The sequence below is a fragment of the Carettochelys insculpta genome, chromosome 3 (genome assembly GCF_033958435.1).
Source record: "Carettochelys insculpta isolate YL-2023 chromosome 3, ASM3395843v1, whole genome shotgun sequence".
NCBI lineage: Eukaryota > Metazoa > Chordata > Testudines > Carettochelyidae > Carettochelys > Carettochelys insculpta.
Window position 1 is genome coordinate 20,521,752 of NC_134139.1, and position 20,110 is coordinate 20,541,861.

Sequence of the window (20,110 nt, forward strand, 5' to 3'; positions counted from 1 at the left end):
GGCAAGTTTCATTTTTCAAGGAAGTTCTGTGTGTGATGGACTTTTGGTGGGAGACCTCATGTTCCTGAAGATGGTGAGTTTTGCCAGTGCTTTTGGGAGAGCTGGGGGAAACAGGAGGGAATGGGGGTTAGGACTGGGTAAGGCTGCAGGCAGAGAGGGATGAGGGAAATTTGACTGGTGGTGATGTTGGACAACTCTGCACATGCATGTGTAGTACCCAGCGGCACTGAGACATACTAGAGTGAGTGCAGTCTGTGCTCTACAGCCTTGGCTGAGAGCCAGGTGGCCTTTAGCTCATGTGGTAGTGCATAGGGCTTTAATCTCTATGAGCCCAGGTTCAATCTCTGATACTGGTCCCCCAGCTCTGTCAGAGTTATGCATGTAACATTCTGCTCCTCCTGTTTTGCCCATAGGGTGCTGTATCTCTGGGGGACAGTGCTAAGCTGACAAGAAAAAAAAGACAATGAAAGTCATTTGTTTAGCAGGAGTTACTGTGTCAAGGTAAAATCCCTCCTGTTCCAGAATATCCTGCTTTGCAGTGTGAACACAAAGGAGTTTTAGTTTTTGTTGGTTTGTTTTTATTTTGGAAAAATGTTTTTTTTCTGAAAAAACAATCAAAGTGTAGACAAGCCCATTGTGAAAGGAGCCACGGGGGGTGGGCTTTGTTCAGGGTAGAAGGCACCAGAATCAAGGCTGCAGGTCCCGGGCATCTGCATTTATGCAGGCTCTGGTCCCTTCACATTGTGTCAGTAGGGCAGACAGCTGCAGCTGCTAACTCCATCTGGAGTAGGTATTTTGGTGGGGGGAGGGGAATGCAACTACTTTCCCATACATTGAACAAAACCTGAAGGGACATGGCTGTCTGTGTGAAATCCAGGCAATTTAAAACAAATGAGGTTAATGGCATTTCAGCTGTTACATTTGCCCATAGCAAAGGCTTTCAGCTTCTGTGCCTTAACAATCCCTTCCCTACCAATTCTTCTATGTGTTTTTCTCTACCCTGTTACTAATGAAGGAAGGCAGCAAAACCTGATGGACTGAGTCAATATGGGAGATTGGGAAGGTGTCTATAGATCATGAGCTGTCAAGGGCATGAGGCAAACAGGAAAATGATGTTTGCTTCTAATGTGTAATCATCTGAGTGGTGTACTTGTAACTGTTGCTAATTATGTTTCAGATAATATGTGTGATTGTTGGAGGGGGAATGGGGGATTTAAACTGTGTTTTTAAAAACTTACATGATAACCAACCCTAATGGGAAACTGCAGCACTCTTTTATCAACAATAACAATCACTTATTTTAAAACCAGATTGCTTGTGCCATCAGGAGAGGGCGCTTTCTCATTAAACTAGATAAGTTGGGCTTATTGCCGAATGTACAAACTTACTGTAAGTAAAACCCAGTGAATCAACATTAAAGTAGAGCTAATGACATGGAAAGCTGTTCATATGATCTTGTGTCCTACATTAGATAGTGCTGTGGTCCATTGCCTTCTTCAATGTTATAGTACAGAGTCATAAGACCTCAAACTGGACTTGTGCATGCAGCCAGATTTCACAGTTTTGGATCTGTGTTGAGAATGTTACATTAAATTTCTAGGCATTTTCCTTTGATAGCATTGTACTGCCTTTGGGCTTTTGCTAGATCTGTTCCCTACAAGACTGCAGAGAAAAGCTATAAATAAACACGCAGCTCTGCATTTCCCTATTCTAATCTCTTGACCCATAAGAGGAAATAGACTTGTTTTCATGTGATTAGCAGGCAGAGGAACTTATGAAAAGTGACAGGGCTGTAGAAAAGACAACCCACAAAGCCCTTGATTGTCAAACAGGTTGTAACTGCCTGAGCTCTCAGTACTGAAAAAGAAATTGACTTGAGCATGGAGCGAGAACCCAAGCGAATAAGAGAAGGCTACTTAGTTAAGAAGGTAGGCAGGCAATTCAAAATGGGCTATGGGTGAATGTGAGGCTTAATTTTGCTTTTTTATTTTTCTCATATTTTCTGTATTTTCATGAAACATGCAATCAAGTGATCAATCACTTCCTCAAGCTGAGCATTAAAATTCATACAGCTTTATTTACAATTGCTGCTCCGTGTATATAGTTACAAGAATCTTCTTAGACTGTGATAAAGTAAGGTAAACAAATTTACATGTAGAATATCCACTTTCTATGTATTAATGAAGCATTTTAAACATAGATCCAAAAATAGTTGGCTTCATGCTCATGCCCAGTTTGAGGGCATATGACTCTGTATTGTAACAGGGAACTAGGCCAGGGGTGCACAAAGTGGGGGGGAGCCCCCTTGAGGGGTGTGTGAAATCTTGTAAGGGGGTCACAGCACGATTGGCTGCTGGGTCTCAGGCTCATCTATCTCATTAAAAATGTTGAAATAACATTACTTTTTTATGTCTGCATAATCACATTTATATGCTGATTGATAAAGTTTTTAGGTTATACAGACTTATTTTCTTACACATGATGAAAGTTTTTATTTTCATATGAACATAATCAACATTTCTGTCAATTTAGATTACGTGGGATGAGTTGGAGGGGAGGCAGGCCCTGCTAATTGCTGGGACAAAATGTGGGTCCTGATGTAAAAAAATTGCTTTCCACTGAACTAGGCAAAGTATGGCGTCAGTGTTTAGAGCAAGACAAAAGGGTCTGGTGAACAATATTCCATGACTCTGCAATACTGCTGTTTTGTAGTGCTGGATTTAGCCCCTGGGGCACCCTGAGATTAGAAGTGTCTCAGGGAAAGTGGACTTATTTGTTATAAAGAAAAAAAATGTAATGATGTGGACATACCTCACTGAGCCCACATAAATGGGCTTCATGTGGGAAGCTTTGTGATGAGCCAGGGAGGCAAGACTCACACCCCCACCCCAGCCTGCTGGTGGGAGTCGGGTGAATGAAGTGGGGATGACAGCCTGGAGTAGCAGCTGCTGCACCTCTGAGGACCTCTGGGATTCTTGGTTGGGGCTCCACATCATAAGAGAATGCCTCTGTTCAGTGACTTTGGGAGATCTGTCAAGCTTAAAGCAATTTAGTTAAACAGTGGTAGCTCCCAGGGAAACTCCGGCCATAGAATCTGTGTCCTATGGCACATCTCTGCTTCACAGGCCTTCAACCCAAAAGAGGCATGGGTCTGGTGGAGTCCCTAATATGTGCAGAGCTAAAGCTCTGCTGCTGGTGAACTGAGCTGCCAGGATGTTTCTTCTCTACCTCCCACCATGGTGCCTTCATTTCTGCAGTAAATGTAAGCTCGTAAATGCCTAAAGGAAGCTTCGCAGGGAACAGTTAACATTCAAGGTGGCAGGGGGTCCAGTTCACTGCTGTCAGAACCAACCTGCCTTTCCTGTGGCACTTAGTGGTTTGAGCATTAACCTGCTAAATTCAGGGTTGTGAGCTCAATCCTTGAGGGGGCCATTTAAGGATTTGGGGCAAATAGATTAAACACAAACAAACAAAAAACTGTGAGGGTTGGTGATAGGTCCTGCTGTGAGTGCAGGGGACTGGACTCAATGACCTCTGAAGGTCCTTTCCAGCTCTATGAGGTAAGTATATCTCCAACGTGTAGAGCACACTGCCTATAATCCACTCCACCAGAGGATCTGGAGCTGGCCAATACAGCCTGCTAAGTGGGTGGGGCCAGCTGGGGAATGAGTTGGGGGAGGGTACCTGGAAAATCTGTTCTTTCCTGAGAAGTCCCACGTAGTCTCCCCCAGTGAGGAATTTAGCTGCCCTTCCCAAGTGGAAGACAAGGGTGATACTTTGGCTTGCTATGTTACAGGTATGCATCTCTGCCTTGGTGTACAGCTGAGTGCAAATAACACTCCTTTGCATCTCATGAGGTGACTCAAGGCACAGGAATTGTTTTAATGGGCAAGTCACCATGTTATAACACTGCTAGTCAACATACAGCAGAACCTCAGCATTACAAACTCCTTGGGAATGGAGTTTGTTCATCACTTGGAACAAAACTTTATGGTTCTTTCAAAAATTTGCAGCTGAGCACTGATTTCATACAGCTTGGAAACTTTACTGTGCAGAAGAGAAATGCTGCATTTAACCATCTTCATTCAAATGAAATAAGCACAGAAACAGTTCCTCACCTCGACAAATGTCCCTATTTTGGTAGTTTATGTTTAACACAGTCCTGTACAGTATTTGCTGCCTGATCACGTACTTCTGGTTCCAAATGAGATGTGTGGTGGATCGATCAATTCATACCTCTGGTGTTTGCCGTTCTGAGGTTGTATGGTAGTAACGTCTGCAGGAAAGTGGAGTTTTGAGGTAGCGAGGAATGAGTTACAGTACTACAGTGGAGCAGCTCCAGGGAATGCTCTCTTTCCTGTATAAAGGAGCTTCACCCTGTTAATGGGTAATGCCACTGAGCTGGAGAGGTAGAAATGACCATAAAGAAGAAGGCAGGTGAAATCAAGAGGACGTGAGCTGTTTCCTAAAGAAAGACAGTGAGGGATTTACTGTGCATCCCATGATTTACCTTTGGAACAGCAATCACCAACTGTCTGTTTCATCCTTGACTCCTCTCTATGATGCTTTTCAGTTGAGGCTTTCCAGTAATGGTTTCCTAAAAAGTGAAGGCAAATGTCCGTGCTCCCAAAGATACAGATATGCTATTTACATTTACAACAAGATGGAATGTTCCCTCACATTAGCCTCTGCCCCTCACTCCATTGCTATCCACTATCAATACTGTTGAATAGTAACAGAGAGGGAGCCGTGCTAGTCTATACACTATCAAAACAAAAAGCAGTGGAGTAGCACTTTAAAGACTAGCAAAATAGTTTATTAGGTGAGCTTTCGTGGGACAGACCCACTTCTTCAGACTAATAGTCAGTCTGTTCTGGTCTGGCTATGGTCTGAAGAAATGGGTCTGTCTCACGAAAGCTCACCTAATAAACTATTTTGCTAGTCTTTAAAGTGCTACTTGACTGCTTTTTGTATGAATTCTGTTGTGTGGAAGCTCCTCAGCTGGTGTGAGCTGGCATGGTCCCATTGATTTCAGTGCCAGTTTGGACTAGCTGAGGACTGGGCCCCGTATCTTTAAGTTTGGTAGGGTAGAAGTTGTGAAATTCTGTGTGTTCTACCACACCAATAGGGGAGACCAATTATTTCCTATCCATTCAGTACTACAGATGTCAAAGAAAGGAGAAGTTCTGTTAGGAGGAAATTGCAGGAGACTGCTTCACTAACTGTTTTTCAAGCTGCTATTCATTTGTCTGGGATAGTTGGGAAAGAGCCCTCTTAGCTGTGGTTGGTGAGTAACTGAAAAAATTTGCTTTAGTTTCAAGAGGCTGTAGAACAGATCCTTCTTGCTTCTCTCGCCTGAGTATTACCAGTCAGGGAGAATTTTGTCTTCTCTGTGTCTGCTGACTATGGCATCGAGGGGAGATGGCTACAAGGGAGAAGGCAGTTGAACGTAGTAGGACTCGAGGTGCTTCTTAAAGACAGACATTGCAGGATGTGCTATGCATCCTACAACAGAGCAATTGCAGCACAGGGAGTTGTAAGGGTTCATGCCTATGGACTTAGCTCACACTAAAAGAGCTTGCTGTTCATGTAACCCCTTTGTGTAAGAGAGGCAGATTTTGGTCTTTGCCAAGCACTATGGTCATTCACTTAGACGTAAAAGCAGTGGCATTGGTACCACTGTAGCAGTGGACAAAAGACCAACCACTCCCTTTGGATTTTAACTCTGCACTCATAATTGACTCTGACTTACTCACCATTCAAAAAATCAGCAACAGATCAATCTGGCTCGTCGCGCAATCATTAAACTCTCCCCACTTAATTATATTAGCTGGAATGTGGTGGCCTGTTTCATTCTTTCTCTGTAGCTCTCCAGGGAGCCTGGACAGAGGAGAGCAGCCCACACAAGGGTTATTATTTGAGCCACAGCTGTCCATTCCAGGAATATGTTGCTTCCACAGTGGAATACTGGATGTGCAAGAAAGTCCCCTGATAAGTTGGCTCTCTCTGCACTCCATAACTTCATGTCTTAGTCAGAGTATAGCCAGCTTTCTTGGGGCTAGAGACGGGGGTTATGGGTGAATGCTTTGTTTTAAAAGATGTTGTCCACTCTGCTGTCACAGCCACACATTTAAATAAGGGCACATGACATGCAGCTGTCAAATCTAGGAATCCAAATACACCCTCTGTGCTTCAGTGTCGACCAGGGGAGCTGACAGCCCCTGTGGGCACCCCAGCAAGGTGTGGAGGGCCCTGCTTCTATGTTCTGGGAAGGGGTGGGGCCTTGGGAAGAAGGGTGAGAGGCCTGAGTCAGCCCCCAGCACTGCCCAGACCATGGTACCCCCTCCCCCAGCCCTCACAGCCACCTGGAGCATGTGCTGTGGTGCTGGCAGCACTTTAGAGGGCCTGGGGCTCTGGCTGCTTTTACTGCTGCAGTTAGCAGTGGTGATGGCCGGTAGCCCCAGGCCCCTTTGAATTGTTGGACACTGGGGAGACTGTCCCCGTTGTCCTGCCCGGTCGGTGGGCCACGCTGTGCCCTCTGCACTTCACAAAGGAAGTGGAAGCCTCCCCAGGAGTTCCCCTCTTATGACTGCAATCTGTATTTTGGCGCCTGCTGGTGGCAGTGAATCCAGCTCTGCCGCAGGGCCAGATGGCAGAACAAGATGGATTCTCCTCTTCCAGGAGACTGAAGCCAACTTTTTCAAAAGCAGCCTGTGATTTCATGCGCTTGATTTTTGGGTTTCCATCTTTAGCTCTTCTGTGGGAGCTGCTCAGCTCATCTGAAAATCAGACCTGGGTGTCTCAAGCAGGTACCCGAAGACTCAGGCATCTCTACTCAATGGTCACGTTTGAAAATTTGGCTGGCAGGATACACATCAAGCAACAACGATAGGGGCCTATACAACTCCAGGGCTGATTTTTTTTAAAGTCCATAGAGCACCATCGGAGGCAATGAGAGTTTTGCCATTATTTCAATGTACAAAGGCCCAGACCCCTGATAAACATCCAAACTTCTAGGTACAAATCACATGCCATCTGTGTGTATTAGTAATGGGAAGTAGAGCTTTGAAAGCTGAAATAAAACTCTAGACCCAAATATTCCTCTTCTATTAATATTGTCAGATGAAATTTCCTTTTCTGGTGATTGTTTAGGTATAACAAAAGTGACAAAATATCGGTAATGGTTAAGCAATAGATCTGGGGCCTGGATAGCTGAATAATTCATGTCTGTTTCTGTGCCAACTACAGTGGCTGAAGTTTTCAAAGCTGGGTGCTCAAGTCCAGCAGCTAAATTGATAATTTAGGCATCTGATTTGGCTTCTTTGGGTAAGTACTCAGCATCTCTGAAAATCCACTCCCAGTGGGCTTGATTCTGCATGGGTGTGAGTGCCCTTCCTTTTCCCTACCTTCCATAGGAATGGAGGCCTCCCTAATTTGCATTATTAATTATTGTTATTTATTAGCCAGCTTATTGTAGCATCCATGTGCCCTAGTCATGGAGCAGGGCCCATATGTGCTGTACAAACAGAGGAAAAAAACAGCCCTGAAGAGCTTACAGTCTTTTAGTACCAAACCTTCCTGTAAACCACCCACGTGTGAAAATTTTGAACATTTCTGAAAGCATTGCAAAACCCAGCATCTGAAGAAAGGCATCTGTCTCTGTGATGAAGACTTGCTGATACAGGAAGAACATGCAGGAGGGGTTGTATCATGCAACTGCAGAGAAGTACGTTAGTGGGATTCCAAGGAGGAGGAAGTAACAGTTATAGAAAGTGAACAAATCATTGATTTAAAATGGAGAGAGAGGTGGGGGTTGGAAGGACACTTAAAAGTGTCTCTAGAAGGTCAAATCTTTACTAAAGAAAATGTATAGTGACTGGCTTATTTGATCTGTTGCAGGGGAGCATGTTTAACACCTGGAAGCCAATGTGGGTCGTGCTCCTAGAGGATGGAATTGAATTCTATAAGAAGAAGATTGACAGCAGTCCCAAAGGAATGATCCCCCTGAAAGGAAGCTCTATCAATAGCCCATGTCAGGATTTTGGCAAAAGGATGGTAGGTATTTTTATAGTCACTGAATAATAATTAAACACACACACAGAGAACACTTTTTCGTCAGTACATCTCCGAACACTTCACAGTCTTTCTCCTCACAACTCTGCTGTGAGGCAGGGCAGCACTGTTCTCCCCAGTGCGTCGATGGGGAACTGAGACACAGGAAGGTTAAATGACTTGTCCAAGGTCACACAGGAAGTCTGTGCAGGGACTTGAATGCTGGTCTATAAAAGCCGAGGCTAGTGCTCTAACCAGAGGGCCCTCCTTCCTCACTGAATGCCAAGGCCTGGCTGACCAAATATTTAATGCTAGCGCTTTGGGCAATTCAGCATTTTACAAGGCTATGCTAGTTTGGCTGTGATTTTGTCACATCTTGCAAAGTAGTGAAGCAGGGTTAAATTGGGCCTGCTCAGTATTTGAATGGAGACCTCAGAGGAAAACTAAGGATGCTGAATGAAGAAATCCCAATTATTCAGTAAGTGGTGGTCTGGATTTGCACTGTAGTGGTGCTGACATACAGGCTACACCCAGGTGGTAAAGGGCACTGTTGCCCCAGGGCCCACCATTTCAAAGGGGCCCAGAGCTCCAGCCGCTGTTGCTACCAAAGTCATAGTAGTGGCAGCCAGAGCTCTGGGCCCTTTGAAACACCATGACAGTGCTGTGTGCCCGCAGCTCACAGCTCTAAGGGAGCAAGTGGGTGGGCTGATTGCCCTAAGCCATGCCCCTTCTGGCCTTGGCCCTGTCCTGTCTACAGGTGGGGAGTTGGGCTCCCATCCCACCTTGCCTCTGGGCCTGTGGTGGCTGTTGGCCCTGCAGGCTGTACCTACACTATTGGCGAAAGCGAGTGATTCCCCTGTTCATGTACACACACATACCAGCCCACCTGAAACCCTCGGGCATGTACACCACTCAGCTGTGCTTCTGCTCTGCATGCTGCCATGGCAACACTGCTATTTACGCTGGCAATAGCTGGATGCGTACAAGCAGGTGACTCTCCCCCCTCAGCTTGGTATGTAGAAGTAGCCTTATGGCGAAGGAGGCATTTTGCTGCTGGAGGCGTTGTCTCACTGACTGCATGAGAAACAAATCTTCGATGGTTGTAAAATACCCTAAGGGGCTTTTTAAGAGCCCAGGTATTATGCATGGCTGAAGAGGCATGGCTGACACAGCAGTTACCTGAAACAGAAGGGAGAGAAAGTGGTTTTTTTCCTACTAGGTAGGTGTGTTTTGGGTGCGTGTGAGAAGCAATGATTGTGAACTCTCCACCTTCCTGTATAATTGTTGAAGAAGGTGTCTTTTTGCTTGTCCCCAAAGGTTTGCCATTCATGCAGTATGGACTAATGACAGGCTGCATTTTTCATTGGTGATGGCTGGACCACCTGGCAGAGAAAGCCAAACAGTCTGAAACGTAATATTGGTGGAACGGATAACTAGAGAACAGGAAGAGAGTATAGAAAAGATCTAATATAAAATGTTAATAATATTAATATAGAAAAGATCTAAATTAATTAATAAACATCAGAGAGAAAAGAAAATAATGGGTAATTGCATGTCTGGTTTTTTAATGGTTAGTTCTGCTGCTTTGGATCTGTGTTTTGGATTAGCCACTACCATGCTCATTGGCACCCTGCAACCTCCTCTACACAGAGGTACTGAAAGGTTGAGTTATATGGCCACATTTGCTTTTACAGCTGTTTGGTTATTGAAGATGTGAGGTCACAGTTGGGTGTTGCAGCATTTTTAATGACTTGGTAAACTGCAGCCTCCAGGGTTTTTTTCCTTGCTGGGTTGAGCAGCCGGATGGAATGCCTTCTCAATTTGTGACATAGATGGAGTGCTCTCAGCAAATGCATACGCAGAGAAAATATGGAAAGAGTGGCTCTCCCAGGACCACCCTTTCCATCTCAACTGTGCAAGCAAATTCTAGGGGAAAGCCAAAGTCTCTATATCTGGAGCCAGCACATTTGCAGGAGTTTCTAGAAGACAGTTTAATATACTTCACTGCCTTTGAGGCTTTATTCTGAATTTTCTGTCAGGGTTTACTCCCTTAGCGCTACACTTTCCTGTGCTAACCCAGCTAGCAGTGGGGACAAATGCAGCTAGTATTGTGTGCCGTCAGCTGATATCAAACAGAGCTTAACATGCAAGCACAGTCTGACTTGACTGAGTCATAGCTCACAGGGAAAGCTGGGTTCGTACCGAGTGCAGATCCTACAGTGCTATGCTAGAAGTTTCAGAAGGGTAGCCGCAGTAGTCTGTGTCTGCAAAAACAGGTGCCACAGGACTTCTTGTTGTTTATGCTAGAAGTTACAATTTATTTATGAGGCATCCAACTGAGGTTCAGGCCCATAGTAAATAAACACCACCATGTTACTTGGAAGTCGGGTCAAATCAGTTTCAACCTGGGGCCATCACGCAAATAGCAATAAAAAAGGCCCAACTTTGTAGACATTTCCCTTGCAAACTTGAAGCTACTGTAGACAGAGGCTAATCACAGGAACAGCAGATGAGTTCTTTCCAAAACATGCAAAAATTGCAGAACGACTGAGCCGTTATGACCAAGGGCTTGTGCACACTATGCACAGGGTGACAGTCCGTCGCGTATTTGGGGGGACGGTCCCGTATTTGGGATGCCAAAAAGGCATCCTGACTTATTTGTTAAAAGGGACTAATTGTCCTCTATTTGGGCCCTCCCCCCGCTGACCTTTTCTGCCAGCAGCTGTGCAGGTGCAGCTGCTGGCCGGAGAGCATGTAGGTCACTTCCTCAAGCCTTGGGGAAGCAGGGGGAGCGTGGGCAGCTGCCACATCCCTGCTGCTTCCCTGGCGCTCTTGGGGAGGGCCGGTAGCTGCCGCTTCCCCTGGCTCCTGGGGAGGGCCGGGGGCTGCCACTTCCCCAGGGCTCAGGGAGGGCTGGTGGCTGCCACCTCATTCCTGGCTCCCTCAGGCTTGATGGAAGTGGGAGGAGCCACATCTCCCCTGCATATCTCCCTGTCCCAAATATGGGACAGGGAGATATGGTCACCCTAACCATGCAGCACTGCAGATGACAGGAATGTGAATTGCAGAGTGTACCCAAGTGTTGTGATTGGTCTTGTGAGGATGCTGCTGGTATGAACTAAAAGATACCTAACTTGTATTAACATACTCCTGTATGAAAGAGGATTATGTGGTGTGAAACAGGTACCTTTTAGTCTGTGCCAGCAGCATCCACATGGGGCAGTTAAATCACAGCAATTCATTATGCTAGGCATTATACAGCCTTTCCATCCACACTATGGGATAATGCAGATAGAATCCAATTGCTCTCGGCTGCTTGGAGAACAGAGAGGTTTGCAGAAGGAATGGTGCATTCAGGGTCAGATCCAGAATCGTTCCATTGAGTTCCATGAGCTTTGGACCAGGCCCTCCATCAGAGTAAGCATGCTGCCTGGATTACATCTGCTATGTCCAGAAAGCATGAATCCTGACATGAATTGCCACTGGGTTGGTTTGTTTTTTTTTTTTTTTGTTTTTTTGATTTTTTGTTTCTCCATTTGTTTTTCAGTCCTTTCTCAGGCAAGGTGAGGATTTGGACCACTGCATGCACATTGTCCTTATTGAGCCCTGATCTGAAGCCTGGGGATGGAGTTTTCGTTGGTTTGTAGATCAGGTTCTGGTCAGGGTTCCCTCTAATTTTTTTAATTCATGGACACAACAGATTCTGAACAAAGCATGTGTTGATCTGCACCACCAATAGAAGCACAGGCTGCCCACTGTTAGTGGCTGTGGGCACTCTGCTAATCAGATGGGTGGCCACCCAAGTGCTCAGCTTCGGGGACCACAGGTAATGGTCCCTAAATCAGCCAGATCCTGGGGAAGCTTTGCAGGAGAGTGTCCCACAATGAAATCTGACACTATGCAAATAGCTAGATAAACAAGAAAGGGCCAGACTGCAAAACCTTTATTCACCCAAGCAGTCCCACTGAGCCTTCAGAGGACTTTTCTCACAAGTAATTGTCAAGAGTTAATCATCTGGCTATAAACTCGTAGCTCTTCAAATGCAACATTTTGGAGAATGTACATTTTATTGCTTTATTATCCATAAAAATATTCTTCTCCAGTATTTCACTCTTTGCTTAAATCCAACTCACTGCCCAATTTGTTTCCAATGTGAACAATTCTTTTGCACTGCAGCTGACTTTGCTTGCATCCATCCACTCCACACAGCTAATAGGTGATTAAAAAGTAGTTTGGGGGATTCAGGGACATCCAAACTTCTGTGGGTTGTAGAACATGTTTACTCTGATTCTCATCTTATACCACCTTTGAGTCAAGTTCAGTAGGGCCCAATTCAGAACAGCGCTTATGCATGTGGTTAAGGGTTTGCAGGGGCCTGTGTCCAGGGATTCTATTTAGGCTGGCCTGAATAGACATGTTTTCCTAAGTTAGGGGCGAGATGAAATCCACTGATTAACTTCAGTAGCTCAGCAGCGCACTTGATTTTTTTCATCTTGATTCTTTGTTGGCATTTGCCAATATGTGAAAGAAAAAATCTGCCCTGAATGGGGTCTTACCATGTGCTTTGAGATTTTATACCACAGAATTGTAGGACAGGAAGAGACCTCAGGAATCTGTCTTGCCCAGTTCCCTGCATTCATGGTAGGACTCAGCATTTTCCAGACCATCCCATCTACCCATTCACCACCACTGATGATCCTGGTTTGCTGGCAGGCTATTTCTCATATTTCTGTTGTTCCTCTCCTTCCAGAGTTATGCCAATGTTTTCCTTCCCTGCTTTCTCATGAACTGTCTTATCACTGCTGACAATCTGGGAAATAATTTTCTCATCATCCTCCATACTTTAGACATTGAAGTGAAAAGGTCTGGTTCAAACCCAGCTGTCTAATTGATTGACCAGCTGTTCCTCTCTGGCATTATCTACTCCTGTGCCAAAAATTTAAAAATGCTGCATACCGTCTTTTAAAACTGTGCAAAATTCTGCATTTTTTGTTGATCAAATAAAAGAGGAGGCTCCAGCATGGCCATGAGAAGCACTGGCCACTCTCTGAAGAGGTGGGAGATCACTGTGCAGCTTCCTATCTCTCCTGGCACATGGACTCAGTGGTGAGGCTACACCAGCCCTAACACAGTGCAAGGACTGGGCCAGCCCCAGAAACACCCCAAGGCCCTGCCCATCCAGGTTTAGCCTGGCAGGATTCAAATCTGAGCAAGTGGATCTTACCCACAAAAGCTCATTAACTAATAAATAAATTTGTTAGTCTTTAAGGTGCTACAGGACTGCTTAATATTTGGAAAGTTTAGAATTGTGCCCTTTAATAATATTAGCTTTTATATAGCACTTCTCATAAGCAAATTTCAAATCACTTCACTATCTTCAATGTATTTAACCTGAACACCATCTGTGTAGTAGTGTGGGGCTATCCACCCCTTTTTCAGAGATGGAAAACAGAAGCACAGGAAGGTCAGTGACTTGTCTATAGTCACAGAGGAAATCTGTGGTGCAACAGGGAACTAACTCAGATCCACTACATCCTACACAATGGACCATCTTTCCTCTCTCATTTACATTGGTAGAGTTCAGTGGCTTTATTATAGCATCTTAATGTCATTTCCGTGCATTTACTGTAGTATATTAATTTCATGTCAGTGGATTCACTGCACTTAGCCATCAGATGTACAGTGGTCAGTCTGTACTTTTCAAAGGCTTAGTGTACTTGCTGCTCGTTAACATAACTTAGGTTACAGCTACACTACCAGGTAGATTGATCCGGTCAGGGTTGATCTTCCAGGGTTTGTTTTCATGCACCTAGTAGGGATGCACAAAATTGATCAGGGGTCCACAGTTGACCCCTATACTCCTCAATCATGCAAAGAATAAGGGGGTTGATGGGAGAGTTTTCTCAGTGTGGATGGCCAGGTAAATTGATTGTAGATAAGTTGATTCCAGTTATGTAATTGTTGTAGCTGAAATTGTGGGTCTACGATCAACTTTAAGGTCTAGTGTAGCCCTGGCCATAGTTTCATTTAGATGGTTACCAGTAAATTTGATGTTGCACCTATAGTATGTACCATATAATCTAATTATGGACAATATACTGAATGATAGTCATGAGTGACTGATGAAATGCCTGAATATAGCTGGAAGTAAGTCAAGTTAATGTCTCTCAGGAACACTGACCAGAATAAATATTTAAATTGATCGGTCTGCTCCTGAGTTTTATCAAACTGATGTGATCACTTCCACCTAACTGCTCTGAGGAGCTCTAGGCTACGTCTACACGTGCACGCTACATCGAAATAGCTTATTTTGATATAATGACACGTCTACACGTCCTCCAGGGCTGGCAACTTCGACATTGGGCAGCACCACATCGAAATAGGCACTGCGAGGGAACGTCTACCCGCCAAAGTAGCACACATCGAAATAAGGGTGCCAGGAACAGCTGCAGACAGGGTCACAAGGTGGACTCAACAGCAAGCCGCTCCCTTAAAGAGCCCCTCCCAGACACAGTTGCACTAAACAACACAAGATCCACAGAGCCGACAACTGGTTGCAGACCCTGTGCATGCAGCATGGATCCCCAGCTGCCGCAGCAGCAGCCAGAAGCCCTGGGCTAAGGGCTGCTGCACATGGTGACCATAGAGCCCCGCAGGGGCTGGAGAGAGAACGTCTCTCAACCCCTCAGCTGATGGCCGCCATGGCGGACCCCGCTATTTCGATGTTGCGGGACATGGATCGTCTACATGTGCCCTACTTCGACGTTCAACTTCGAAGTAGGGCGCTATTCCCATCCCCTCATGGGGTTAGTGGCTTCAGCGTCTCGCCGCCTAACATCGATTTCAACTTCGAAATAGTGCCCAACACGTGTAGCCATGACGGGCGCTATTTTGAAGTTGGTGCCGCTACTTCAAAGTAGTGTGCACGTGTAGACGCGGCCCTAATCTCCCTTTGATGTGACACCTAAGGAACTATATAGTAACTGCATTAAAAATTAGCTCCACACATTGCTAAAGGCAGACAAACTCTAGTGCAAAAGCTGCTTTTGTAGTTACTGAGCTATTCAGGGATTTAGAACGGGGAGTGTGAAATAAAGCTGGCTGGATAGAAGGTCCCTGAGCAAATCTGCCTGCACAGGCTCAGGGGAATATATTCCTTTGCACATCTTTCTACTCCTTTCAAAAGGCACCGTGGTTCTATTTCTAAAAATCTCTGCCAATAGCACACAATATTGGAGCATAGGCTGTAATAATTCCTTATGTCAGCAAGTTATGGGCCTGAGGCAAAGCCCATTGATGCAAATGGAAGTCATCCCATGGAGGTCTGAGTCTCATGAGGCTATAGTGCACTGGTGGACATTCTAGGCAATCCCCCCACCCCCATCTCTTACTTGAAGGAGTGTGCATCTGGAATCTTCTCCCACTACTTCCTAGATGCACGGGCTGGTGGGGGAGGATTTCTGTGCTGTCTCCTGCCTGAATACCAACGTCACAGCAGCGCACCAGGCAGGATTTCTCACATATGATTGACGGTACCTCTCTAAAGCCCAAACCTGGGACTTTCAGTGAAGTTGAAATGTGTTCCCAACGCCCATTGTAAGTCAATAGGAGCTGGGTGCTTAACTCCTGTGGGCACCACTGAGCACCTCAACCAGAATTAGGTTAGTGCCTGACTAGTAATTTCATGGCTACCTCACCTGGCTCTGGTAAGAATGTCAGAAATGCAGTGACTGTAACTAGACAAGGAGCTAGATTACTTGCACTGTCTGGTTAGATGTCTCTTCAGAGCTTTTATTCTATAACTGTGCATTCTGGACCCTATCCTTCGTTCTTGCTAAGGTAAACTCTACAGTTTTTTGATGCTGGTGTAATGGTAATTCATTGGTTACATAGGCACCATTAAAAATCCTTATTCTTGTTATAGTTTGTCTTCAAGTTCACTACGGCCAAGCAGCAGGACCATTTTTTCCAAGCTGCCTACCTCGAGGAGAGAGACGCCTGGGTGCGGGATATCAAGAAGGCTATTCAATGCATCGAGGGAGGCCAAAAATTTGCCAGAAAATCCACCAGAAAGTCCATCAGGCTGCCTGAAACAATCAACCTGAGGTCTGGTATAACAGCTCTCTTCCCCCATTTCCTTTCTCCAGCAGGGAGTAGAGCCAGATAACTAAGGCTCTGCCAACTTCAGGGTCCATTTTGGTCAACTGCATGCTCATAGGATTTTTAAAATAATGAATTTTATGATTTCAGCTACTTAAATCCAAAATTTCGTGGTGGTGTAATTGCAAGATCCCTGACTCCAAAAGGAGGTATGAGGTGGGCACAATGTCTTTACAGGGGAGGTTGTGGTAGTGCTAACCTTACTTCTGTGTTGCTGCTGGTGGCTCCATGTTCAGTGCTGGGCATGCAGAGAGCAGCAGTTGCTGGGAGAGCTTCAGAGCTGCCCAGCTGCAGTAGGGGCTGTTGGCCAGGAACCCAGCTCTGAAGGCAGATCCACCTGCAGCAGCAGAACAGAATTAAGGATAGTCTACTATTTTGTTGCCACCCATCCTTCTGCACTGCTGCCTTCAGAGTGGGACCCTTAGTCTGCAGCCACCAATCTCCAGCTGCCCACTGTGAAGGGAGCAGTGCAAATATAAGAGTAGGCTGGTTATGGTACTCCCTTATTCTGCCCTGGTGCTGGTGGGGCAATGTCTTCAGAGCTGGGTACCTGGTCAACAGCCCCTACTGCAGTTGCCCAGCTCTTAGGGCAGCACAGAAGTAAGGGTGGCAATACTTGTATCTCCCTAAAGTAACCTTGTGACCCTGCCCCACAATTCCCTCAGTTTGATAGATAAGTCTCCCCCATGAAATCTGGGTAGTATAGGGTAAAAGCTCACCAAAGACCATATTTCATAGGGAGAAACCAGATTTCAATGGTCTGTGATGAGTTTTGCATGGCTTTGTGTCTGGGGATTCACTATCACATAGGCAAGGCCAGTCCTCTGAAGTGTGACCAGCAACTTTAGTGAACCTGGCCACCTCCTGTGGAATAAGGCTCACTGGGAGACAATTTCTAAATCATAATAAAACTAAACCAAAAGTACAATAGCTGCGGAAACATAAGCAACATGCACATGTGGCACCCCCTAGTAAAGATAAAAACCTTTCCAGGGAATAGCAAGCAGCTCAGTTTTAGAAGCTGCAATGTGACATCCAAAGCTGATTTCAAATTAAATGAATTACACTTGAATGAACATTCAAGTGACCAAAGAATTAACAAGAACCACAGAGTTGTCTATGTCACAGCTATAGACATCAGCTCAGCAAAGCATAGAAAAGGAACTAAGGCTATTGAATGTAGTAGTCTATCCTAGTTGGTTTTTTTCCCTTTCTTAAAACAATTCATAATTTTGCAAATCACATAATATTATTTCTACTGTTGAGCTTCATGAATGACATCAGAAGGACCGCTGTGCTAGGTTCTGTAATGCACAGCATAAATGATGGTCCCAGCCCTAGGGAGCTTACAGATGAAAGAGTAAAATCTTTCCCGTTTTAAATTCAGTAACAAACCTCTCATTGACGTCAATGGCCCCTAAAAGACAGGATGTTGCAGATGTGAGACCCAACTAGTGCACAGCTGTCTAGGGAAGATGAAATAATGATCATATGAATAATAATTAAAGGATAAATTTAGCCTTATTATTCATTACCTTTAAGCTCATATTTTTAAAAACAACCAGAGGTTTTATGTATCTTGGTTTTTTTGGGAGCTCATGTTGGAGACACTTTGAAGGAGCCCAATTTTCTTAAAGTGCTGTTGCAACTGCCACCAGGCAGAATTGAACATGGGACTTCTTGAGCTTAGTGCCTCTACAGCTGTGGTAAAAGCCAGCTATCTCTCAACTAGGGCTGTAAAGGAGATGCATTCTTCTGCCTGTAAGTGGTCTAGGTAGCATTATATGGGACAGGAAACCATACCCAGTAGGTGGGTGGGTTATACTGTGGTACCTGCCAGCTGAAAATCAGGCATCTTTCCAGGTGGTTCACTCACTACTAGTCACTTTAACACATCTTGGCTTAAAGGAACCTGCTGGCTTAGCCAGGCTGCCACTGATTTGGGCTGTGGTAAGGTGCTCTTTGCCTACTGCTGGTGCCAGCTGCTGAGTTAATTTGTATGTGCACATACAGAATGGTTCTTTTCAAACCTGGAAAAGAATGCACCATAATGCACCATGGTAGTCAATATGGCACTGAACTGTGAAGAAGGCGTGTGGCTGGTGATAAGTTCCAGCTGGGTAAGGAATTGCCATGTCAGGGGTGAAGGAGGATGGAGGTGCTCTGTACTGGGGGAAGATGGAGTCTCTTCCAGGAAAGTAGAAGGCCAGAAGCAGCAGAGGTACAAAGAGAAATAGAATAGTGGGAATAAAGAACAGGGAGAGGAGATGGTGATTAGCTGTTCCCATGGCCAACTCCTCTGCAACTAGCAGCAAAATTCAAATTCTACTGAAATTAGCTAAGATGTGAGGACTTAATGTTTCTTACGGTATATTTTACATGCCCTAACAGATGAATTAAGTAAGACATAGGAAAAAGGAAGGTGTTTCTGGAAGATCCATTGCACCCTTTGGCAACTTCATGGCCATTCTCCAGTGCCTAAAAAAAATAACTCCCGCAACTCCCCAGGAAAAGCAGCTTGACATCAGATCTCATTCTCTAAGGATTTTCAGCAAGGTTTGTACAAGGACAAGCTCCCCACATTCAAGTCCCAAAAGGAAAGAAGTTTAATTAAACAACTTCATAAAATCTTACGATAAAGAAACAAACAACCTATTTTTATATGATTACATGACTATTTTATAATCCAAAGATGTTGCCTTCACAGTTATACATAAATAAAGAAAATAAATTGAAGTCTGAGCAGTTCAGTCCCTGCAGAAGCTCACGTGGTATTCATCTGAGTGTAGGTCTACATAGCACAGTTATTTTGGAATAGCAGCAGCTATTGCAAAATAACTATTCTAGCATCTACATGATGCAACTGCTACCTGAAAATAAGTTCAAAATAGTGGCCATCTTATTTCAAAACTGATAACCCTCATGTCACAAGGAATAGCACCTATGTTGAAATGGGTATTTCAAAATAGGTGCTGTTAAGACAGGGAATAGAGCCTATTTTGAAGTAAGCCGTAGTGGCCATGTCTACTCTTGGCCAAAAGTTTGAAATGGCCATGTTATTGGCCAAATTGGAGAATACTAACGAGGTGCTGAAATGAATATTCAGCGCCTGGTTAGCATGCTGCCGGCCGCAGCACTTCGAAAGTGCTGCATTTTGCTTGTGCACAGCTCGTCTACAGGGGGCCCCTTTTTCGAAAGGACCCTGCAAACATTGCAATTCATTTCAGTGCCTCATTAGTATTCTCCATTTTGGCCATTAGTATGGCCATTTGGAAGTTTTGGCCAAGTGTAGACATAGCCAGTATGTCCAATGGCTCCATTTTGAAACAGACTCTATGGCTATGTCTACACTAGCCCCTCCTTTCAGAAGGGGCCTGGTAATGAGGCAGCTTGGAAGATGCTAATGAGATGCTGACATAAATATGCAGTGCCTCATTAGCATAATGGAGACCACATGCTATGCTAGAGTGCCGCTTTCGGAATGCATGCCGCCCATGTAGATGGAGGCCTTTTGAAAGCCCCTTCTTCCTAAAACCAAATAGTCAACATGAGTGGCATGTGTTCCAAAAATGGCACTTTTGAATTGTGCGTGGCTGCCATTATGCTAATGAGGCACTGCATATTCATGACAGTGCATCATTAGCATCTTCCAAACTGCCTCATTAACATGCCCCTTCCAAAACAAGGGGTCTAGTGTGGTTGTAGCTTATGTGCGTAGATGCTGTATTTCGAAATAACTAAGTACTATTTTGAAATGCAGTTTTGTGTGTAGCAGTGTTATTTCAAAATAAGCTATTTTGGAATAGCTATTCTGGAATAGTTGATTTCAGAATAAGGCTGCTGTGCAGACATACCTTAAGTCTCAGTTAGTTTTTGATCTCAAAAATCTAAACAATCT

At 44.8% G+C, this 20,110-nt stretch overlaps 1 protein-coding gene across 1 annotated transcript in view; it reads left to right on the forward strand.

Moving 5' to 3' along the window:
- Positions 1 to 1,847: 1,847 nt before the first annotated feature.
- PLEK (pleckstrin) overlaps positions 1,848 to 20,110 on the forward strand; it is a 33,685-nt gene continuing 15,422 nt past the window's right edge. The window contains exons 1-3 of the mRNA XM_074988487.1: positions 1,848 to 1,928; positions 7,900 to 8,055; positions 15,977 to 16,158. Of these exons, the coding sequence (XP_074844588.1) occupies positions 1,881 to 1,928; positions 7,900 to 8,055; positions 15,977 to 16,158 (386 nt within the window). The 5' untranslated portion in view covers positions 1,848 to 1,880. The remainder of the gene's footprint in view (positions 1,929 to 7,899; positions 8,056 to 15,976; positions 16,159 to 20,110) is intronic.